At 36.7% G+C, this 25,208-nt stretch overlaps 1 protein-coding gene across 3 annotated transcripts in view; it reads left to right on the top strand.

Annotated features, from left to right (window-relative positions):
• The window catches only part of ATP11B (ATPase phospholipid transporting 11B (putative)), a 134,798-nt gene that overhangs the window by 21,040 nt on the left and 88,550 nt on the right, over positions 1-25,208 (top strand). For 2 of the 3 annotated variants that reach the window (XM_030931667.1, XM_030931662.1), the window contains exons 2-7: positions 4,510-4,626; positions 16,714-16,803; positions 18,664-18,744; positions 23,377-23,484; positions 23,684-23,812; positions 24,397-24,500. In XM_030931667.1, coding sequence (XP_030787527.1) covers positions 4,510-4,626; positions 16,714-16,803; positions 18,664-18,744; positions 23,377-23,484; positions 23,684-23,812; positions 24,397-24,500 — 629 coding nt within the window. Of the gene's footprint in view, positions 1-4,509; positions 4,627-16,713; positions 16,804-18,663; positions 18,745-23,376; positions 23,485-23,683; positions 23,813-24,396; positions 24,501-25,208 lie in introns of those variants that run through there. The other variant, XM_030931674.1, reaches the window with a different exon arrangement.

Genomic DNA, 25,208 nt, shown 5'->3' with positions numbered 1-25,208 from the left:
ATGGTACCTTTATATAGGTATATGTTACTGAATAGGTATGTTTTATTGAAAGTTTATGTCTAGGAAACAGTAATTCACAATTAACTTTGTGGGTTTCAGTAAAAGACGTTAAATAATTCCTCCCCAGAAGCATTGGTATTTTTTTTTCCCTAGGCATTTTCGTGTGCCTGTATACTTTGAAACATATAGCCAACAAAAATCACTTTCTGTCATACATGTGATCTAAATAAAATTCTGTTCGTTTGTTTTAATAACCTAACGGTATTACAGTTTTGACGCTGAAGCTGCTTTTTGTTCTTGTTGTTTTGAGGTCTTTTGTTTGTTTTGATGCTTTTTCTTTCTGTCATAGAGCAAATAGATCATATGTAGGAATGCTAGAAAGCGCTGTGAACTCTAAGGATAATGTTTTCTTAGTTATGTTAAAGAAGTATGACTAACTAAATTATTCATAACTGTAGTTTTAGTCTCTTCTTAGCTCTTTTATTTGTAATGCTTACAAAATCTTTGGGATTTTAAGATAATGAAGAGGCTAATATACTTGGCCTACAATTGAAAATGTTGAGATTCATTCCTAAGTATTGTTTTATGCCAGAGACCTCCTCCTAAAATTGATATAGCTGTTTGCTGGTTTGATTTCTCCAGGTCTCATTCAGTTTGGTTACAAGAGGAGTCTCGTTCAAATCAATCCCGTCTTGTGTATTAACAGTTCTTCCCCATCCGCCATCATGAGACTTTTCCCCTTTTAAATATTCCCCCACAATGTTTTTTTTTTTTTTTTTTAGTACCTATGGCTTTAACCTATGCTCACAAATCCAGTAAGAAAAAAAAAGGATTTTGAATTTCATAATTTTTAAGACTGTAATAGCTTTCAAATAGTTTAAATTTGTGTGCCTACAATACCTAAACTCTACTTTTTAGTAGACATTAACATTAAACCAGGGTAGTTGGAATAACATTAATCTATCTCAGTTCCTTTGCCCGGGACAAGATAAAATCAGAGAAGAAAGGAGCAGGCAAGCATCAAGGGGTTGAGGGTGTGAATGAGTAACCTGGGATAACAAGAGAAAATGTATTATGTGCCAAAGGTTTCTGAACCTTGGCATGTAGCCTTGACCTAGTGATTAGGGAGTTCAAATTATATTTCCTCTCCAGTGTCATAGAATTGCTGATAATGCTTGCTAGAAATAGTTTGAAAATATGCTTGAACTTCATACTAAATATGTAGTTACACAAATAATTTTGTTAATAGCTTGTTTTGATTCCTGTTAAAGAAGAGAAAGGTATTACTGAAACATAAAGATTCTCTTGAGGTAGTTTTAAATGTAGAATTTCAAGCTAGAGAACTAATTACAAAGCGCGATTTTAAGTACTTTTAAGCTTCTTTTCATCATGTACAGCTCATGAAACCTATGTACACGCTTGTCAGAAAAATGCACATATATGCAAATTTACACACAATTTCAGGGATTCAGAGACCTGAAGCCCATTTATCGATCCTGCTCTTAATCACTTTCTTCATTTTTGGATAGTTTTGTTCTTTTATTTTTATTTAGGTTGTGGCTAGTTTAATTTGTTGCAGCAAAGTTGATATTAAATATTAATAAACTGAAGTTATAGGTTTAATTTCCGTAAGGGACATTTGACCATATTTATACAATAGACGCATATATTAAGTTTAACTGTTTTGCGTATGAAAGAAAATAACACATGTACATCCCCACAAATGCATGCCATTGACTATAATATGATTGGATGAGATTATGTGAATTAATGAAAAACCTCCGAATGCATAAGTAGATATTATATCATCATTGGAAATATGGAAAAGTTTGTTATTCTCCTTTTAGATTTGTCATCTTATTTTTAATTGGAATATAGAAATGCTCTATAGGATTTTTAAAATTCGGTTTAATGTATAATATATATATATATATATATATATATTTGAGACGGAGTCTTGCTCTGTTGCCAGGCTGGAGCGCCATGGCACAATAGCAGCTCACTGCAACCTCCACCTCCTGGGTTCAAGCGATTCACCTGCCTCAGCCTCCCAAATAGCTGGGACTACAGGCGCCCACCACCACACCCAGCTAATTTTTAAATTTTTAGTAGAGATGGGGTTTCACCATGTTGGCCAGGAAGGTCTCACTCTCCTGATCTCGTGATCTGCCCGTCTTGGCGCCCCAAAGTGCTGGGATTACAGGCGTGAGCCACCGTGCCCAGCCAGGGGGAACATTTTAATATATCCCTTTGAAATAATTATAGAACCCTCAGGAGTTCCAAAATTTTAGTATGTGGTCATTGGTTCTTATCCGTCCAGTAGAGATAAATGGGAAATGATGAGCATTTGCTTCATGTAAATTATGTGCATTTATATGTTAATAGAAATTCTAGTCATAACTGAGGTATTGCTGTAGTTATCTTGCTGTTACCTTGGGTCCTTTGTTTTTTGTTTCTTAACTTTAGATGTACATAAATTCCAGTCTTGGTGAGAATTTAGCAAAAAATTAAAATTTTCTTTAAGTGATTCTCAGTCTCAGTTTTCTTGACATCTTAAAGATTTATGTATTGTTTGAGGCCCTGAAATTTACTTTCTTTTTTTAAAAAAATCCCAGAAGCTATAAATCAGTGTTTAAATTAGTGTTAAAGAGAAGTAATAACATGTTAGTAACATTTTATCTGTTTTAATAGGCTCTTAAACAGGTGTCCATCTGAATCTGTTGAGTTGAGCTGAAAGCAGAGTGATGCTGGAGAGAAAGATGGCAGAAAGCATATGAAGAGGCAGGAGCTAGTGTTTGGGGGGAGATGTTAACATGTTTACGAAGCAGATGCTGAATAAATATGCCTCCTGCAGTCTAATGCTCCAGATACCTGTTTATAGGTAAACCTCCTGTGAACCTCTTTTGAGAAATACAGTCCTAGACTAAAGGAGTAGCCTTCAAACTATTTGTTCATTCATTTGTTCACTTATTCATTTGTTTGCCAAATTGTGAAAAATTTTAAAGACACCTTATGAGGAAAATAAATATTTATGCCACCATTATTTTTTCCTTGAAGAGACCGATTTTGAAATCAGACACATAATGCCATTTTCACATCTACAAAGTGTGTTCATCACTATTGCAAAGTGTTGCAAAAGCAGGGTAGAAAAATCTTAGGACTTTAAATAGTCTGAACAAATAAACATGTTTGTTATGATGCATACAAATGCATTTGTACAGTCCTGTACTAGCTGTTTCTGAGATCACAGAATAAAAGTTTAAAACCAAGAATAATAACAATTGAATACTGTACATAGCACTTAATATTCCAATGAACTAAGCAAAATATCCCTCTAGGTTACATGGGATCTCCCACTGTCTGTGTATGTCTGTGCTTAATGGAAATGTTACAGGGATGGTAAGCATTGAATGGCAGCCAGAGTACTTTCTTAGTAGGTTACTAAATTAGAGCCTTTACTAATATCTAAAAATGGATTATCGTAGCTTATGAATACCAAGTTTTATAGCCCATGACCACTATTTAAAAAAAAAAAAAGAAAGAAACCTAAGGAATTTTGAATCATTTGCCTGTTAGAACCAAAGAAAGAAAGGCTTTCATTTGTATATTGCTTTCAGCCTATCAGTGGGTTCCCAGGATCTGCCAAAAGAGTCTGGTTTTTTGTTTGTTTGTTTGTTTCTCTAATTTTTCAAACCCCTAGACAGTATGTCGAATGTTAAAGTTGTCTTGAAGATCCACTTGCAACTGTGGAAGATAGTACAGTCCTCTGAGGATAAAGTTTCAGTATTCTTGTCACCCGTGGAATCTTTTCTACTGGAGATGATTACTAATGTGCCTTGACAGATTGTCTTCTAAATTTGAGGTCAGGATATGAGTTCCTGAAGGCCAGGAATTACAGCGTATTCATATCTATATTTCAGTAAGTCAGTTGATACTATAATGGCACCAATAAGTAATTGTGTGGAATGAGTCTGGGCAAGATCCTACCTAATGTACTATAAGTCATCTGGGAACAAAGCTCTTTGCAACCAAGTCAGTCTGGTGATGGGAAAAGTGAAATAAATATAAACCTTTGCCATCAGATGTGGTAGGTGTTTACTGGGCTGTAGCTACACAGGACTTCCACATCACTGAGTAGAAATCCATCCACAGAAATGAAAGGGAAGGAATGCAGTAGTGATAGAAAATTTGTCCTCAAATACTTCTATGGGTGTCCCATAAGATTTTTTTTTTTTTCAATATAGGAGTATTTCTGACAGAGAATGAACTGTTTTTCATTACTAACGGCATTACCTAGTTAAGTTTCTATCTGGAGATAATGTACCTGTTTACCTGTGAAAGAAAAGAAATAGGTGGCGTAGCTCTTCTAGTTAAACAGATTGAGTCTATATGCATTTTAAGGGCAATAGTAATGTATATAATCTGGCCAGTTAAATAAAGCTAACAGTAAAGTATCATAACTAACCTGGTTGACTAGTATTTCTTTTTCTCTTGCTTGGCTGTTCTTAGGGTTTTGACCCACCACATCAGAGTGACACAAGAACCATCTACGTAGCCAACAGGTTTCCTCAGAATGGCCTTTACACACCTCAGAAATTTATAGATAACCGGATCATTTCATCTAAGGTAAGAATTAAGTTTTTATTATTAGGCCATGTGCAGTGACTCATGCCCATAATCCCAGCACTTTGGGAGGCCACAGTGAGAGGATCGCTTATGCCCAGGAGTTTGAGACCAGTCTGGGCAGCATAATGAGATCTCGTCTCTACAAAAAATTAGCCAGGTGTGGTGGCACACCTGTACTGCTAGCTGCTCTGGAGGCTGGCTTCAGCCTGGGAGGTCGAGGCTGCAGTGAGCCATGATCCCACCACTGCACTCCAACCTGGGCAACAGAGTGAGACCATGTCTCAAAAAAAAATTATTGAAACTGTGGATATAGATCATTTTATTTTTAAAAGGGATTATATATGTGTATATATATTTATTTATATCCTTACAAATTCAAGAAAATGGTGGTCGATTTATCTTAACCAAAATGGTTAACTGTAGAATAAAAGGAGTTGCTAATTGCTTATACCAGTAGCCCACATGCCAAAAAATTATCTTTAGTTGCTAGTAAACTAAGGAACTAATATTTATGCTGTGTACCAGAAACTATATTAAGTACTTCTCATATCATTTAATCCTTACAACATAATATGTTGTAGCTTTTATGAAATAAAAAGCTTGAGATATGAGATAGCTTTTATGAAATCTATTTTACAAAGCAGTGTTATACTTGTTTTAAATCAGTTTCCTTAGTTGAAGTGCCAGGAAATTCAATAATTTTCCCAAGGTTGCTTACTAGTAAATGGCTAGATTGGGTATTTTTTGTTTTGTTTTTTGTTTTATTATTATACTTTAAGTTCTAGGCTACATGTGCACAACGTGCAGGTTTGTTAAATATGTATACATGTGCCATGTTGGTGTGCTACACCCATTAGCTTGTCATTTACATTAGGTATATCTCCTAATGCTATTTCTCACCACTACCCCCTCCCCACAATAGGACCCGGTGTGTGATGTTCCCCTTCCTGTGTCCAAGTGATCTCATTGTTCAGTTCCCACCTGTGAGTGAGAACATGCGGTATTTGGTTTTCTGTTCTTGTGATAGTTTGCTGAGAATGATGGTTTCCAGCTGCATCCATGTCCCTACAAAGGACACGAACTCATCCTTTTTTTATGGCTGCATAGTATTCCATGGTGTATATGTGCCACATTTTCTTAATCCAGTCTGTCACTGATGGACTTTTGGGTTGATTCCAAGCCTTTGCTATTGTGAATAGTGCCACAATAAACATACATGTGCATGTGTCTTTATAGCAGCATGACTTATAATCCTTTGGGTATATCCCCAGTAATGGGATGGCTGGGTCAAATGGTATTTCCAGTTCTGGATCCTTGAGGAATCGCCACACTGTTTTCCACAATGGTTGAACTAGTTTACAGTCCCACCAACAGTGTCAAAGTGTTCCTATTTCTCTACATCCTCTCCAGCACCTGTTGTTTCCTGATTTTTTAATGATTGCCATTCTAAAATTGTGGTTTTGATTTGCATTTCTCTGATGGCGAGTGATGATGAGCATTTTTTCATGTGTCTGTTGGCTGTATGAATGTCTTCTTTTTGAGAAGTGTCTGTTCATATCCTTTGCCCACTTTTTGATGGGGTTGTTTGTTTTTTTCTTGTAAATTTGATTGAGTTCTTTATAGGTTCTGGATATTAGCCCTTTGTCAGATGAGTAGATTGCAAAAATGTTCTCCCCTTCTGTAGGTTGCCTGTTCACTCTGATGGTAGTTTCTTTTGCTGTGCAGAAGCTCTTTACATGACATTTGTCAATTCTGGCTTTTGTTGCCGTTGCTTTTGGTGTTTTAGACATGAAGTCCTTGCCCATGCCTGTGTCCTGAATGGTATTACCTAGGTTTTCTTTTAGCGTTTTTATGGTTTTAGGTCTAACATTTAAGTCTCTAATCCGTCTTGAATTAATTTTCGTATAAGGAGTAAGGAAAGGATCCAGTTTCAGCTTTCTACTTATGTCTAGCCAATTTTCCCAGCAACATTTATTAAATAGGGAATCCTTTCCCCATTTCTTGTTTTTGTCAGGTTCGTCAAAGATCAGATGGCTGTAGATGTGTGGTATTATTTCTGAGGGCTCTGGTCTGTTCCATTGGTCTATAACTCTGTTTTGGTATCAGTACCATGCTGTTTTGGTTACTGTAGGCTTGTAGTATAGTTTGAAGTCAGGTAGCATGATGCCTCCAGCTTTGTTCTTTCGGCTTAGGATTGTCTTGGCAATGCGGGATCTTTTTTGGTTCCATATGAACTTTAAAGCAGTTTTTTCCACTTCTGTGAAGAAAGTCATTGGTAGCTTAATGGGGATAGCATTGAATCTATAAATTACCTTGGGCAATATGGCCATTTTCACAATATTGATTCTTCCTACCCATGAGCATGGTATGTTCTTCCATTTGTTTGTGTCCTCTTTGATTTCACTGAGCAGCGGTTTGTAGTTCTCCTTGAAGAGGTCCTTTACATCCCTTATAAGTTAGATTCTTAGGTATTTTATTATCTTTATAGCAATTGTGAATGGGAGTTCATTGATGATTTGGCTCTCTGTTTGTCTGTTACTGGTGTATAAGAATGCTTGTGATTTTTGCACATTGATTTTGTATCCTGCGACTTTGCTGAAGTTGCTTATCAGCTTAAGGAGATTTTGGGCTGAGACAAAGGGGTTTTCTAAATATACAATCATGTCATCTGCAAACAGGGACAATTTGACTTCTTCTTTTCCTAACTGAATACCCTTTCTTTCTCTTGCCTGATTGCCCTAGTCAGAACTTCCAACACTGTGTTGAATAGGAGTGGTGAGAGAGGGCATCCCTGTCTTGTGCCAGTTTTCAAAGGAAATGCTTCCAGTTTTTGCCCATTCAATATGATATTGGCTGTGGGTTTGTCATAAATAGCTCTTATTATTTTGAGATACGTTCCATCAATACCAAATTTATTGAGAGTTTTTAGCATGAAGGAGTGTTGAATTTTGTCAGAGGCCTTTTCTGCATCTATTGAGATAATCATGTGGTTTTTGTCTTTGGTTCTGTTTATATGCTGGATTACGTTTATTGATTTGCGTATGTTGAACCAGCCTTGCATCCCAGGGATGAAGTCCACTTGATCATGGTGGATAAGCTTTTTGATGTGCTGCTGGATTCAGTTTGCCAGTATTTTATTGAGGATTTTTGCATTGATGTTCATCGGGGATATTGGTCTAAAATTCTCTTTTTTTGTTGTATCTCTGCCAGGCTTTGGTATCAGAATGATGTTGCCCTCGTAAAATGAGTTAGGGAGGATTCCCTCTTTTTCTGTTGATTGGAGTAGTTTCAGAAGGAATGGTACCAACTCCTCTTTGTACCTCTGGTAGAATTCAGCTGTGAATCCTTCTGGTCCTGGACTTTTTTTGGTTGGTAGACTATTAATTATTGCCTCAATTTCAAAGCCTGCTATTGGTCTATTCAGGGATTCAACTTCTTCCTGGTTTAGTCTTGGGAGAGTGTAAGTGTCCAGGAAATTAGCCATTTCTTCTAGGTTTTCTAGTTTATTTCCATAGAGGTGTTTATAGTATTCTCTGATGGTAGTTTGTATTTCTGTGGGGTCAGTGGTGATATCCCCTTTATCATTTTTTATTGCATCTATTTGATTCTTCTCTCTTTTCTTCTTTGTTAATCTTGCTAGCAGTGTATCAATTTTGTTGATCTTTTCAAAAAACCAGCTCCTGGATTCATTGATTTTTTTGGAAGGTTTTTTGTGTCTCTATCTCCTTCAGTTCTGCTCTGATCTTAGTTATTTCTTGCCTTCTGCTAGCTTTTGAATGTGTTTGTTCTTGCTTCTCTAGTTCTTTTAATTATGATGTTAGGGTGTCAAATTTAGATCTTTCCTGCTTTCTCTTGTGGGCATTTAGTGCTATAAATTTCCCTCTACACACTGCTTTAAATGTGTCCTAGAGATTCTGGTGTGTCGTATCTCTGTTCTCATTGGTTTCAAAGAACATCTTTATTTCTGCCTTCATTTCATTATGCACCCAGTAGTCATTCAGAAGCAGGTTGTTCAGTTTCCATGTAGATGAGCGGTTTTGATTAAGTTTCTTAGTCCTGAGTTCTAATTTGATTGCACTGTGGTCTGAGAGACAGTTTGTTATTTCTGTTCTTTTACATTTGCTGAGGAGTGCTTTACTTCCAACTATGTGGTCAATTTTGGAATAAGTGTGATGTGGTGCTGAGAAGAATGTATATTCTGTTGATTTGGGGTGGAGAGTTCTGTAGATGTCCATTAGGTCTGCTTGGTGCAGAGATGAGTTCAATTCCTGGATATCCTTGTTAACTTTCTGTCTCGTTGATCTGTCTAATGTTGACAGTGGGGTGTTGAAGTCTTCCATTATTATTGTATGGGAGTCTAAGTCTCTGTAAGTCTCTAAGGACATGCTTTATGAATCTGGGTGCTTCTGTATTGGGTGCATATATATTTAGGATAGTTAGCTCTTCTGTTGAATTGATCCCTTTACCATTATGTAATGGCCTTCTTTGTCTCTTTTGATCTTTGATGGTTTAAAGTCTGTTTTATCAGAGACTAGGATTGCAACCCCTGCTTATTTTTTGTTCTCCATTTGCTTGGTAGATCTTCCTCCATCCCTTTATTTTGAGCCTATGTGTGTCTCTGCATGTGAGATGGGTCTCCTGAATACAGCAGACTGATGGGTCTTGACTCTTTATCCATTTTGCCAGTCTGTGTCTTTTAATTGGACCATTTAATCCATTTACATTTAAGGTTAATATTGTTATGTGTGAACTTGATCCTGTCATTATGATATTAACTGGTTATTTTGCTCGTTAGTTGATGCAGTTTCTTCCTTGCATCGATGGACTTCACATTTTGGCATGTTTTTGCAATGTCTGGTACCTGTTGTTCCTTTCCATGTTTAGGGCTTCCTTCAGGATCTCTTGTAGGGCAGTCCTGGTGGTGACAAAATCTCTAAGCATTTGCTTGTCTGTAAAGGATTTTATTTCTCCTTCACTGATGAAACTTAGTTTGGCTGGATATGAAATTCTGGGTTGAAAATTCTTTTCTTTAAGAATGTTGAATATTGGTCCCCACGCTCTTCTGGCCTGTAGAGTTTCTGCCAAGAGATCTGCTGTTAGTCTGATGGGCTTCCCTTTGTGGGTAACCCGACCTTTCTCTCCGGCTGCCCTTAACATTTTTTCCTTCATTTCAAATTTGGTGAATCTGACAATTATGTGTCTTGGAGTTGCTCTTCTCGAGGAGTATCTTTGTGGCGTTCTCTGTATTTCCTGAATTTGAATGTTGGCCTGCCTTACTAGGTTGGGGAAGTTCTCCTGGATGATATCCTGCAGAGTGTTTTCCAACTTGGTTCCATTTTCCCCGTCACTTTCAGGCACACCAATCAGATGTAGATTTTCTCTTTTCACATAATCCCATATTTCTTGGAGGCTTTGTTCATTTCTTTTTACTCTTTTTTCTCTACACTTCTCTTCTCGCTTCATTTCATTCATTTGATCTTCAATCACTGATACTCTTTCTTCCAGTTGATCGAGTCGGTTACTGAAACTTGTGCATTTGTCACATAGTTCTCGTGTTATGGTTTTCATCTCTATCAGTTCTTTTAAGGACTTCTCTACATTGGTTATTCTAGTTAGCCATTCGTCAAATCTTTTTTCAAGGTTTTTAGTTTCTTCACGCTGGTTATGTAGTTCCTCCTTTAGCTCTGAGAAGTCTGATCAACTGAAGCCTTATTCTCTCAGCTCGTCAAAGTGATTCTCTATCCAGCTTTGTTCCGTTGCTGGCGATGAGCTGCGTTCCTTTGGAGGGGGAGATGTGCTTTGGTAGTTTGAATTTCCGGCTTTTCTGCACTGCTTTCCCCCCATCTTTGTGGTTTTATCTGCCTTTGGTCTTTGATGATGGTGACGTACTGATGGCGTTTTGGTGTGGGTGTTCTTTCTGCTTGTTAGTTTTCTTTCTAACAGTCAGGACCCTCAGCTGCAGGTCTGTTGGAGTTTGCTTGAGGTCCACTCCAGACCCTGTTTGCCTGGGTATCAGCAGTGGAGGCTGCAGAAGGTAGAATATTGCTGAACAGCGAGTGTTGCTGTCTGATTCTTGCTCTGGAAGCTTCGTCTCAGGGGTGTACCCAGCCGTGTGAGGTGTGAGGTGTCAGTCTACACCTAGTGGGGGATGTCTCCCAGTTAGCCTCCTCAGGGGTCAGGGACCCACTTGAGCAGGCAGTCTGTCCGTTCTCAGATCTCAACCTCCGTGCTGGGAGATCCACTGCTCTCTTCAAAACTGTCAGACAGGGACATTAATCTCAGATCTCAACCTCCGTGCTGGGAGATCCACTGCTCTCTTCAAAACTGTCAGACAGGGACATTTATCTCAGATCTCAACCTCCGTGCTGGGAGATCCACTGCTCTCTTCAAAACTGTCAGATAGGGACATTTACCTCTGCCGAGGTTTCTGCTGCTTTTTGTTTAGCTATGCCCTGTCCCCAGAGGTGGAGTGTACACAGGCAGGCAGGCCTCCTTGAGCTGTGGTGCGCTTCAGCCAATTCGAGCTTCCCGGTGGCTTTGTTTACCTACTTAAGCCTCAGCAATGGTGGGCGCCCCTCCCCCAGCCTCACTGCCGCCTTGCAGTTAGATCTCAGACTGCTGTGCTAGCAGTGAGGGAGGCTCCATGGGTGTGGGACCCTCCAGGCCAGGTGTGGGATATAATCTCCTGATGTGCCGTTTGCTAAGACCCTTGGTAAAGTGCAGTATTAGGGTGGGAGTTACCCGATTTTCCAGGTGTTGTGTATCTCAGTTTCCTTTGGCTAGGAAAAGGAATTCCCTTCCCCCTTGCGCTTCCCAGGTGAGGCAATACCTCGCCCTGCTTCAGCTCTCGCTGGTTGGGCTGCACCCGCGGACCAGCACAAGCTGTCCGACACGCTGCAGTGAGATGAACCCAGTACCTCAGTTGAAAATGCAGAAATCACCCATCTTCTGTGTTGCTCACGCTGGAAGTTGGAGGCTGGAGCTGTTCCTATTCGACCCTCTTGGGCGCGTGCCCACCCCCATTTTTTTTTTTCTTTTTTTGGAGACAGAGTCTCACTGTGTCACCCAGGCTGCAGTGCAGTGGCGCAATCTTGGCTCATTGCAACCTCCACCTCCCAGGTTCAAGCCATTCTCTGCCTCAGCCTCCCGAGTAGCTGGGATTACAGTTGCCTGCCACCACATCTGGCTAATTTTTGTATTATTAGTAGAGACGGGATTTCACCGCCTTGGCCAGGCTGGTCTTGAACTCTTGACCTCATGATCCACCCGCTTCAGCCTCCCAAAGTGCTGGGATTGCAGGTGTGAGCCACCGCACCCAGCCATAGATTGGAATTTAAACTCAGTTCTGTGTTGCTTTAAAGCCAGCTTCCTCCAATTTTATCACGCATTTGTACATGTTTTGTGGTGCCAAAGTACAGCTTCACTCTTGTATATTCTTCCTTGTTTCATTTTTCCCTGTGGCGTTTTTAAGATGTCTTAGGTTATTCTGAAGCTAAAGATTGTAGAATAGTACTTTGCAGTAGACTTTTCTCTCATGATGCAATTGTCCAATATGATGGCCAATAACTATACAAGGTTATCAAGGCCTTGAAATATGGCTAGTGCAACTCAGAAACTGAAGTTTAATTTAATTTTTATTTAAATGTCAATGGTTACATGTGACTAATGGCTACCTTATTGGATGGTACAGTTATAGAGGTTATGAGTCAAAGAGACTGAGGGTAAAGTTTTCCTTATATCATAACTATTGCCTGAAAGGGCACCTTACGAAGCATCTTTGCATTGCTCCTTCCCTCTCTTCGAAAGCAACTAACATCTTTCCTCTAATCCTAACCTCGTCTTTCCCAAGGATGTTGTCTTAGGTCAGCAGTTCTTTGCCCTGCCCTGTGTTTCTGCCTTCACATTCTTTATGTGTGTAACATACCCTTAGTGCCATCTCTCATTTTGGATGATGATTCTAAAGCAGAAAGTAGAGAGAGGAAATGTCAGAATCCAGGATAATGGATGAGCATTAGATTAGTGACACAGATTGGTGAGTTTTGACTAATCTGACCACTGCCTTAATCAAGATGTAAAATATATCCATTGCTCCAGAAAATTCTTTCATGGCTTTTGCAGCCAGTCCCCCTCCTCTTCACCCCTAACACTAGCAACCACTGATCTGCTTTCTGTAACTATAGTTTTGTCTTTTCTAGAATTTCATCTAATACACAGTCTTTTGTGCCTGACTGTTTTTTCCTAACATAATGCTTTTGAGGTTCATTTTTGTTGTTGCAAGTATTAGTATCGGTAGTTCATTCCTTTCTAGTGCATAGTTTAGCTGTCGGCCTGAATTTGGATGGTTTATGTTTTGAATGTAAGCCATTTTCTTTGTGTGGTTCTCTCACAATCAGTATTTTCCCCCTTACATTTCCAGCTTCTTTTCCAGCCCTGAACTCTAATCTCTGTCACATTTTGTTGATGAGGCTGTAGTTTTTCCCAAGCTGTTTTGCAGCCATTGCTGTGTGTGGTAGTTGGATACTGTCTCCAAGCTAAGAAGCCAAAAATTCACAATTTATACTTCTTCCATTTGCAATTTTTTGAAATTAAACTCTCTTACTGTTTCCATCTATATTTTGGACACTTTCCAGGATTTGACAGTTTTTAAAATGTGATCTTTATAATTCTTGTCTGCTGGGAGTTCACAGGACCACTTCTCTGCCGATAGTGGAAACTGAGTGTCCTCCTGGAAAGCTTTTGGGATTAAATAAGTATCTTTATATGACTGTCTTTGTACACAGAAGTATTTGGTTTAATGTTTTTGACCATATTTTTAAAAATGGATGTTTAAAGAAATATTGCCTTTTTAAATTTTTACCATAAATGAGGACTGTCTCTCTCGTTACTACCTATTACTTCTTTTATTATGCCACTATTGCTTTCTTAAACTCCTTGCAAAACAGATTACCTGTTATTCCACAGACTCATGTTGAACTTTCCTATCATTGTACCTTTGCTTTGATTTCATGTTGTTAGCCACAATTTTTAAAATGTAAATTTTATGTATTTGTGGGCATTGTAGATTTTGTGTTCTTGTAGAAAGGTAGAATTCATGTCTTTGACCATAATTTCAAGAATGTAAATATTTACACAGATACTGTCACTTTTTTTCCTGAGCATGAATGAAGCCTGCTTCTCATTACTCTCATTTTACTACCTTTTCACTCCCCCATTATTCTCTTGGTCTCCTTCCAGACTGCATTGTTTTGTCTCACAAAGCCATGATGAGCTTTTCTCCTGTCCCTTTGCTCGTGCTGTCCTAGCTTCCTGAAATGTTCTCCCTTATTTGCCCTGGATTTTCAGCCTGTTGAATGTTCTTCTTTTAAAGCACATGTCAAATACGACCATCTTCATTATTTTTTTCATATACTTTACCTTTGAATACAGCTATTAATATTTTGTTCTTAGTCTCCTCTACTTAATATTAAACATCTTATTTCTATAAGTGTTTTGCATGTTGTGGTTGCATGGTATGTCTTTAATTGGCCATAGTAACTACATTGTCTTAAATTTAAACTTTCTTTGGCCATGCGCACTGGCACACGCCTGTAATCCTAGTACTTTGGGAGGCCAAGGTGGGTGGATCACTTGAGGCCAGAAGTTTGAGAACAGCCTGGCCAACAAGGTGAAACCCCGTCTCTACTAAAAATACAAAAAAATTAGCCAGGTATGGTGGCACACGCCAGTAGTCCCAGCTACTCAGGAGTCTGAGACATGAGAATCGCTTAAACTCAGGAGGCGGAGGTTGGAGTGAGCCAAAATTGCACCACTGCACTCCAGCCTGGGCAGACAGAGTGAGACTGTCTCAAAAAAATAAAATAAAATAACCTTCTTGCAAAATGTTTAATTTTATAGCCATGTTTTAGTTTTCTTAGGAGGAAAATAAGGTCAATTGTAAAGTCATATATGACTATAGAGAAGTTACACTTCTAATTCATTTATCTTAACCATTATTACATAACAAAGAGAACTTTAAAGCATAATAAATTATTTTCTTAGCAGTATTTTCATAATGTTTGATATTATGCTACTAGAGTTCCCCCTCTCTATACAATAGGACAAGCACAGAATTTAGACTCATTCACAATCTATTAATATGTTTGTATTTTGGAAAAACTAGAAACAATTTCTACCATTTATGTGCTAGTCTTCATAAGAAATTTGTGTTTGTTCTGAGTTGTTCCTTGTATTATTGAGCTAGCCAAAGAAAACACCCTGAAACCAATTACTTTACTGCTAATTTATATAGCTGTTCTCCTCAGGATTCTGGAATACAAAATATGTTGTTGCTGTTATGTTTCAAATAGATTGCTGTAAACTTAGGAGATTTCAAACCTTCCTTGTGAAGTATTATACATTCGATTTGGTGACTGAAGAAGTTATAAGGAGATATTCTGACAACTGATTTTTAATTCCAATTATGATCACCTGGCAGTGACTTGACACAATTACCATCTCATGTGTATACATTAAACATTGACTTCCTTTGGCTCCAGGAAGTATCTACCTCTCTTCTCTCTAGAGCCCTAAACATACTGCCCATCCTCAGATTCTGGAACCCCTGGTGCTGCCACTGCTCAGAGAAAATATGTTTCACATATTCCAGATTCAAACTGAAAATATAATTTCACCAAAGAAAGTTTATTGGGTATTGGACTAGTCTTTCCATATCCCTGGGTCAGATAGGCTTTTGTGGGCTTTTCTGGGAACCTAACTCTATTTATAAGGTTGTTCATGTGGGAAACAGTGTTTTAGGTCTCAAACAGCTAATTAAGAAGTGAACTTTTGACAATGAAAATCCAAAAATTAGAGCCATCTGACATGACACCAGAGAAAATTGGGTAAGGTAAAGTACCTCTTTGGAAATCTTGAATTGGTCAATAACCATTGAGGCTTTATTGCCTGAGATCAGGATATTATCTGAGAAAAAACCCATTGTCAACCATATTTATTTATTCATTAATCTATTCTGCAAAATATTTGATCTCCACCTATGTGCCAAGGAGTAGTATATGTGCTAGAGGTGGAACAGTAAATAAAATGATATCCCTGGCCTCAGGATCTTATATTCTTCTGGGAGAATGTACATAAAGTAAAAATTCTATAAATCATTTCCCTGTTTCATATATGAAGTTATGTTGTGAGTTATAATACAAATAAAATTTGCAGCATATTATTCTGCCCTTGTAATACAGCATTATAGGTTTTTGGGCTGAGTAATAATAAGCACTTTGATAGCAATTAGTGTGAGCCAGGTTCTGTCCTAAGTGTTTCGTCAGTATGTTAGCTCATTTAATGTTTATAGGAACCCTATAAGATATGATTAATATCATCCTCGTTTTATAGAGTAGCAAAGTGGGACACAGAGAGATTAAGTCCAGGGTCATTTAGTGAGTATTAAAGTTAAGATTGGGGCCACCACAGTTTAACCCCCAAACATCTATGTTTTTAACCATTGTACTCTACTATCTTACCTTTTAAAATTGATATTGTGACAGATTTTCATATCCTTCATGAAATTTTCTTGGTGGTTATCACAGTGATCACTTATCTAAAGCATTTTTATTTCTTTAACATTCTAGGTTATTTTGTCATGTTTCATATTAAACAAACTGCTTCCTCTGTTTCTGATGCTAAACTAAATAAAATACAAATTGTATCTAGTATCATTTCTATCAATTCATATTTATCTTTAGCATTAGGTTTAGTTTTGTATACCAGAATCCAGAATAAGTTGTTAAAATGTTGTTTTAGATCTGCTTTCTCTAACTTCTAAAAAAACCAGAATTTAATAGCGAAATTGTTGGGTTTCAGCTTATTTCATTTTTCAAAATTATAATAAAATTGCCAATAAATAGTAAAAGGAAGAAAAAAGGGAAGTAGAATAAAAGTCCTGAACTCTAAAAGCCAGATCGTTTCTGTAGCATATAGACTTGCAGAATTTTGTCTAAGGGGTTAGTAAATCTGATTTTACTTTACTTATTAATATTATGTCTATATACTTGATATTATTTTTAAATATTGATTTATTGATCTCTTTCTTTTTAGTATACTGTGTGGAATTTTGTTCCAAAAAATTTATTTGAACAGTTCAGAAGAGTGGCAAACTTTTATTTTCTTATTATATTTTTGGTTCAGGTAAGCTTTATTACTCAATATTAAGTTGGTAAACATAGTTCCTAAAAATATGTCTTAGAACAAAGAAAAATTATGTTTTGTTAATCATTTGACCATGTGACCATTTTTTCTGCAGTGCTTCTGCATTGTGTTCAGTGACTACAATGATCTGTCATATCTAAATTTCTGAAAGAAATAGCCTATAAACTTTAAGATCAATTGTATATTGTTTCATCAATAATGTACTGTACTACTTAGATTAACCATAATCTTACTGTACTGTACTTATATTAACCATACTGTAGTACTTAGATTAACCATAATCTTAGCTAAGAATGTAACCTAATGTCTTTCAGATATTCTGCCTCAGAACATAAATATTTAGGCTTTTAATATATAGTGCATGTTTTTGGTACATTTCTGCCTATGGAATCATCTTTGTACAAAGTAAACTTTTCTTTGGCTTTTAATTTTTTAATTTAAATTTAACTTAAATGTAAGTTATTTAAAAGAATTGTAAGTTTTAAGTATCCCTGTGAGTATAGATTTTTTTTCCAGGAGACAGTTTTCTTTGCTTAAATCTGTATCTATTATAGGCTGTTAGACAGTTTCTGAATTTTCACCCTGTGCTTAAAAAATTATATATATATATATATACACACACACATATATATATATAAAATCAAGAGAACAGCCCATGAAACATGAGTATAAATCAAGATTTTAAAATAGTGATTGCCATTTTCCCTTAAGGAAGTTATTCTTGGGCCGGGCACAGTGGCTCAAACCTGTAATCCCCGTACTTTGGGAGGCCGAGACGGGCAGATCACGAGGTCAGGAGATCGAGACTATCCTGGCTAACATGGTGAAACCCTGTCTCTACTAAAAAATACAAAAAACTAGCCGGGCGAGGTGGCAGGTGCCTGTAGTCCCAGCTACTCAGGAGGCTGAGGCAGGAGAATGGCGTAAACCCAGGAGGCGGAGCTTGTAGTGAGCCGAGATCCGGCCACTGCACTCCAGCCTGGGCCACAGAGCGACACTCCGTCTCAAAAAAAAAAAAAAAAAGAAGTTATTCTTTTCTGATAAAACTTTGCAATTCCAGTGTAGCATTGAATGTATAAAACTCTGAACTCTTCTCTCAGTAGAACCTGGGATTTCAAATGAAAAATTGAAACTTGTCAAATATTCATTTTAATGCTTTAGGAAACATTTGCTTTAAAAAAAAAATTGCTCTCCTTCATGAACAGAGAAGGAACTTCTGATTTTCTGCCCATAGACTGTTAGCTTCGTTTTCTTGGAAAAGCAAGAAATGTATACTAACCATATCCACGTAACATCCATACGTTTGTGAAATCATTAGCTAAGATGAATTCAGCTTGTCCATGGAATAGAACAAATTTAATTGGCCTATCCGGAGTAAAGGAACATCATTTTCCTAGTTATCCCCCTCTGGCTCTGTTGGATGTAACAAAATCACTTATAGAAAAAAATTCTTTCCATAGTCCCATTCCTAGTTTTCTTTCCCTAGTGTTGATATCATTCTGAATCCAAGGGTAAAAATTGCTGACAGACTTTTCAGCATTTATCAGGATGTACAAAGAAATGTGAAATGAGATCTGAGTAGCTGTAGTTGCACTCCTTGGCGAATATTGAAGAACTTAAGGACTCTTTGTGTTTAAGTTACTGAGTCCAATCTAGCCATGTATGTGGAAAGGCAATAGATTTAAATAATTTTCCAACCCCACATAATAGCCAACAAAGTGAAGTTGTAATATTGTGAACTAAAGTATACTCGCTGTGTAATGTGAAATTTTACATGTTAATAGTATGATGTGCACAATATAAAAATATAATATTCTCTATTCTTTTTTATAAATCTAGCTTATGATTGATACACCTACCAGTCCAATTACCAGTGGACTTCCATTATTCTTTGTGATAACAGTAACCGCCATAAAGCAGGTATGAGATACTTTCTCTTCTTATTTTCCTCTAAGTCATTTAGAAATTGCTAAATATTTCCACTCCAAAGAACATTTATTGTTGTGAAAATAATTTCTGTGAGAAAGCAGCAAATTTGTCTGGTATGTAGTAAAATTAAACTGAATTAGCCACTCTGTTATATTTCAGGTACCTGGTGACTCATGGGATGATTAACATCATTAAAATATGTTGTTCCCTTGACAGAGCTAGAAAGCATCCAAAAACAAGTATTATATATGTAGAAACCAGTTTATATATGAAATAGATTTCCTAATTATTATCTTGGTAGAGTTTGGTGATATTTAAAGGAAATACAATTCAAAAAAGATATGTTTATAGAGAGCAGGGTATATACTTCTGGTGTGAACATTTGTGAGTAAAATTATATAGTTCAAAAATTAGGGTGTGGTGGCACATAACCTGTGGACCCAGCTACTCGGTGGGCTGAGGTGGGAAGAACGCTTGAGCCCAGGAGGTGGAGGCTGCAGTGAGCCATGATTATGTCACTGCACTCCCACCTGGTTGACAGAGAAAGACTCTGTCTCAAAAAAAAAAAAAAAAAAAGGAATCCAGAAGATGCTTTTGCTGTAAGCCAGAAGATGCTTTGCTAGTCATACAGTTTTCAAAGAGAAAATTTGATCCACAAAGATTTTCTCCTTAACTTAAAACAAAATTTTGAGACTCAGAGTTTTCTCTTTTGCAACAACTATTCCTAACTTTTCATTTAATAAACACACAGAATACTTCCATACATTGTTCAGATTTATGTATCTATTTATTACTGTAGATCAGTAGAACACATTTTGGAAAAATTGTAAAAGTGAAAGTTACCACGTTCCAACCTTTCTTTCTTGTCTTCTCCCCTTTTAGTCTGCCTTTTCCCTTTGTACATCTATCAAAATAGGAAAAGGCTCCATTATCAGTTACTTACACTATAATATGAATGAGGTTGTCAGTTGTTTGCTTGCTTTTAGGTTCTCCCAACTGTATTTACATATTAAGTCTTCTCTCCTGTTGTGTAATGCAAGATATAGTGCTCTAGGAAATAAGTCTTTGCCCTCCGTGATTCTAAAACCTATGAAATAGGAAGGTAAGACCCAATATAAAAATAATTATGGTTCCATAGAGTAGTAGTAAAATCCAGGGAGCTGTAGCTAGCTATTCAGAGGAGGAGGGGAACACTTCATTTTCATCTGGATGATCAGAGATGATTTTGTGGAGGAAATATTATTTTTACATAAATTTAAGAATTTATTCATGGTAAGGGTCATACTTCAAATCTGGGTAAAATATCGGACAATAAATTGTGATGTGATAATCATTTGAATATTTAGAAAAAATAGTTGGATTCATACTTCATACCATATAGCAAAATAAAATTCATTTGGATTATTAAGCTGAATATATGTAACTACAGAAGTAGTAGAAGTAAATACAGATGAAATGTTATCTCATTTTCAATTTGGGAATTGATCAGTTAATCTACTGTTGTAAGCAAGGAAAGAAATCATATAGGAAAAATAAAATGTGAGTGTTTAAAAAAAAGTCTGAATAATATTAAAAGGAAACTGAAACGTGTGTTATGTATAACAAAGGGCCTATGTCCTTAATTTTATCTTTTTTTTTTTGGAAACAGAGTCTCATTCTGTTGTCCAGGCTGGAGAACAGTAGTGTAATCACAGCTCATTGCAGCCTTGACCTCCCAGGCTCAGTTGATCCTTCCACCTCAATCAGCTAATTTTTGTATTTTTTTGTAGAGACAGGGTTTCAGCATGTTGCTCGGTCTGGTTTCCAACTTTTGGGCTCAAGCAGTTCTCTCGCTTCAGCTTCCCAAAGTGATGTAATTATAGGCGTGAGTCACCATGCCCTGCTGATCTTAATTTTAAAAGATATTTTACCAAGAGCACATACCTTTCTCTTCAACATAAATAAGTGAAAAGGCATAGATCATCTCCAAGAAAATAAATGCAAATTGCTGATAAATAGATGAAAATATGAATTCTCATGGAGGAAATATTATTAAGATGGGTTTAGGAATATGGGTAAAATGACAGTTGATGAAGAAGATGAAGTAGAAATGAACGACCTGGGCAAAGGCCCAAGTGCAAGAAGAGGCAAGACCTATTTTGGGGAATTGTAAGTCGAACTATTGTTTGATCCTATTTAGGAAAGTACTACAAGATAATAGAAGTATAGTTTGGTTCTAAATTAAGGAAGCCAGAAGATGCTTTGCTGTAAGCATTGAGAATCACTGAAGGGATTTTGAGCAGGATAGTGAATCAAGACAATGCTTTGGGAAGATTAATCTGGCAGTAATGTGTAGGATGGATTAGAATTTATGAGCTTGTATTAAAAAAAGATAATGTTTGAATTATTGCTCTGCTATTAATGTCATCTGACTGTAAAGGAAAGTGTGCTTTTGACAGTTTCAGAAAAAATATTTTGACTCTCAATTAAATTTCTCTAAAATGACACACTACAGCTTAAATAAGGCCAACATAATTTAGGTGTCTTAAGAGTACTTTCCCACAAGGTTTCCACCTGAAAACAGTATACCTTCAAAATAGTCTTTCATATTTTGCTTTTTATTTTATAATTTCTTAATATTTTAAAAATAATAGATGCACATTTTTTTTTTTAAGGGAAACAGCACAAAATAGCATATAGTAAATCTTAGACGCCTAACCCCCAGTCTCCTAGTTCTCCTACCCAGGGAGCAATTATTTGTAAGTTAGTCCAGACTATCTATGCAAAGTGTTCACATAGGCAAGCATATCTTTTCACAAATGGTAACGTAGAACAAAACATGTTCTGTACCTTATCTTTTTATTCACTTATTACTCTCTCTTAGATATCGTTCCATTATCTATACTTGTACTGTATCTCTGAGTTCTTGAATTTTCGTAAAATGGCACAAGAAGTCTTTTCCATTTGAAAAACATCACCATTCCTCCATTCCTTAATATTTAATCAAAATATTCTTTGTGAAATGCCTGTGTCTGTCTGTTTCCTTCCTAATGATGATCCATACGGGCTAATGTATTTTTGTTAAGCACAGTTGACCCTTGAACAGTGCAGGGGTTAGGGGAACCCCTTGTGCAATTGAAGATTCGTGTATAACTTTTGACTCTCCCAAAACTGAACTACTGGTAGTCTGTTGTTCGTCGGAAGCCTTACCAATATCATAACAGTAGTTTACACATATTTTGTATGTTATATGTATTATATACTGTATTCTTAAAGTCAACTAGAGAAAAGAACATGTTATTAAGGGGATCATAAGAAAGACAATATATTTACTATTCATGAAGTGGAAATGGATTGTCTTTGAGGTCTTCATCCTTGTCTTCACATTGAGTTGACTGAGGAGGAAGAGGAGAGGTGGGTCTTGCTGTCTCGGGGTGGCAGAGGCACAAGAGGTAGAGGAAGTGGATAGGGAGGAAGATGATTTAGGCACAGTCGTGTAACTTTTAGTGAAAACAATCCATGTATGAGTGGACCTGTGCAGTTCAAACCTGTGTTATTCAAGGGTCAACTGTACTAATTATAATTCTGTCAGTCTACTGTTTAAGAAAGTAAAAGAACACAATCTCGGTTCCAAAAATCTGCTCATTTTTTTCTACTTATTGTCTCTAATGCTCTGTGAATTTATGCTTTATGATTAAAATATCATTTATACATAGAAACAATAGAATTTAGTGATTGAGTAGATGTTAGGAAAAGGGTAGGAGTCAAGAATGACTCCCCAGATTTCTGGCAAGAACAGCTTGGTAGATGGTGATGTCATTTGTCAAGATGGGAAACATTGGACATGCAACACCTTTTCAGGACATCATCTGTTTGGTTCTGAATATGTTTAAGACATGTATGAGACAATAAAATTGAGATATATTAATAAAGCAATTAGATATTCAAGTTTGGAGTTCAAAAGAGATACATGGCTGGAGATACACATTTCGGAATTACCAGCGTACTTATACTATTTGAAGACACAGGGATAGAAGAAATCTCTTAGTGCAAAAGAGAAATGTGAGAAAAGGATCCATAAAGGTGACATAGAAGGAGCCTCCATAAGGACATTTAGAAGAAATAGGCCAGGGGTGGTGGCTCACGCCTGTAATCCCAGTACTTTGGGAGGCCGAGGCAGGCGGATCACGAGGTCAGGAGATCGAGACCATCCTGGCTAACACAGTGAAACCCCGTCTCTCCTAAAAATACAAAAAGTTAGCCGGGCATGGTGGCCGGTGCTTGTAGTCCCAGCTACTCGGGAGGCTGAGGTAGGAGAATAGCATGAACCTGGGACGCAGAGCTTGCAGTGAGCTGAGATCGCACCACTGCACACTCCAGCCTGGGCGACAGAGGGAGACTCCGTCTCAAAAAAAAAAAAGGAAGAAATAACTAGAGGTCCTTTGAAAGCCAGGAAAATGTATATAACAAAAAAGAACCAAGTGTTTCCAGTAGGAACAAATGTCAAATACCTGTGAGCGTATGCAGCCAAATAGCCTAATATGATTCTGGAATGTAGTGTTTTAGGGAAGATTTTTTCTTATTTGATAAAAGTATCTTCAAATTATACTGAAAAATTATTTTTTACCCTTTGGATATTTACAGGGATATGAAGATTGGTTACGCCATAGCTCAGATAATGAAGTAAATGGAGCTCCTGTTTATGTTGTTCGAAGTGGTGGCCTTGTAAAAACTAGATCCAAAAACATTCGGGTATGCATCTGGTAAATAATGAAAATCAGTTTTACCTTGATATCACAGGATATAATTCTAATCTTGATATTACATTTTAGTTAAAAGCCTACTTTCCTATGCTAAAATACTGTGGTAGGCTGCTTATTTAGAGCCCAATAAAAGTAAGTCCTTGCCTTTTAAAATTTATAAATTCACTCTTCCCCAAAATTCTTTATAGGTGGGTGATATTGTTCGAATAGCCAAAGATGAAATTTTTCCTGCAGACTTGGTGCTTCTGTCCTCAGATCGACTTGATGGTTCCTGTCACGTTACAACTGCTAGTTTGGATGGAGAAACTAACCTGAAGGTTTGCTTGCATATGTTTGAGTATTGCTCTTGGTGAACAAAATGTCTTGGAATTATAATTATACTTTTCTTTGGGTAAAGTAGTAAAGTTTGACTAGATTAAGGGAAAGTTTTTAAAATTACTATTTCAAAAATTAAAAGGTTTTAAGAAAGAATTGATGATACATCTTTATTTCAAGGGCAGCCTCACATGGGTTTAATCCAAGTTAAAAACAAAGTGTTTTTAGGAAAAATACGATCTTTTACTATTTGTGGTACTTTTAAAAGATAAGAGACAAATTTATATTTTCTGTTTTCAGAGTGTAATCAAAGGTGAAAATTCACAATTTTTCCTATTAAATTACTTATGATAGAGTAATAGTGACTATGCACACAGACTTAATTTCCTTATGTGCAGATGGCCTCTGTAGACAGAGAATGATAGCTACCTTTGCCTCTTGTTTATTTTACATGTTTCTTTCTCTTCTGTTGTCTAGCTGAGTGATCTCTCTGCCATTACTTTACCTACAAAAGAGATTTGAAATAACTGATATCGAAGGTCCCATTTGGATCTGAAAACTCTACAATTTTATTCATTTTTTTCAGACACATCTGGCAGTTCCAGAAACAGCATTATTACAAACAGTTGCCAATTTGGACACTCTAGTAGCTGTAATAGAATGCCAGCAACCAGAAGCAGACTTATACAGGTATGGTGTGATATTCAGTATACTTGTTTTAAGTCCTACTTACAGACCTCATTTTTAAATAACCATAAACATAAAATAAAATCTTTAGCTAATTGGAGACAATATTTGTGGGGTGGGTTGGTGGGGGATGCAATTAATGGTGAAAAAAACTAAGAGCAGAAATTGCTAGAATTCTAAGCAAAGGATAATAGTTCAAAGCCAGAGTTTTTATTCACAAGTTTCTTCACATTACCTTCTATTTTGCTATGAACTGTCATGCTCACTTTGTAGCTATAACAGTAGACATAATATTATTTTCTTAGAAGAAAATAATGATTTTTTTGGTAAGCTCCATGAAGCCAGGGACTATGTCTTTGTTTTTACTACTATAGAGGATGCTACTTTTAAATTAGAACCTTATAAAGTTTTCAATATTTTACTTATATGTAGCACATAATAAAGTAAAAAATAATTTTCTATAAATATTATATTTAACAGCTATGAGTTTCTCAAAGACAGAAGCTATTCATCTTACTATCTATCACAATGAACACAAAATAAAAAATATATTTTTCCAGTTTGTTAGATTTTTAAAGATCTTGTTTCTGAAAGGAGAGAAAGGAACAGAGGAGCTAACTTCTTTTAACATTACGGTTTGCTAAATACAGTGTTGTATACCTTCAGCGATCATCTTCAGTTGTATACCTTCAGTGATCATCTTCAGTTGTA

This window comes from Rhinopithecus roxellana, chromosome 1 (genome assembly GCF_007565055.1).
Source record: "Rhinopithecus roxellana isolate Shanxi Qingling chromosome 1, ASM756505v1, whole genome shotgun sequence".
Lineage (NCBI taxonomy): Eukaryota > Metazoa > Chordata > Mammalia > Primates > Cercopithecidae > Rhinopithecus > Rhinopithecus roxellana.
This window is presented reverse-complemented; position numbering and strand designations above follow the sequence as displayed.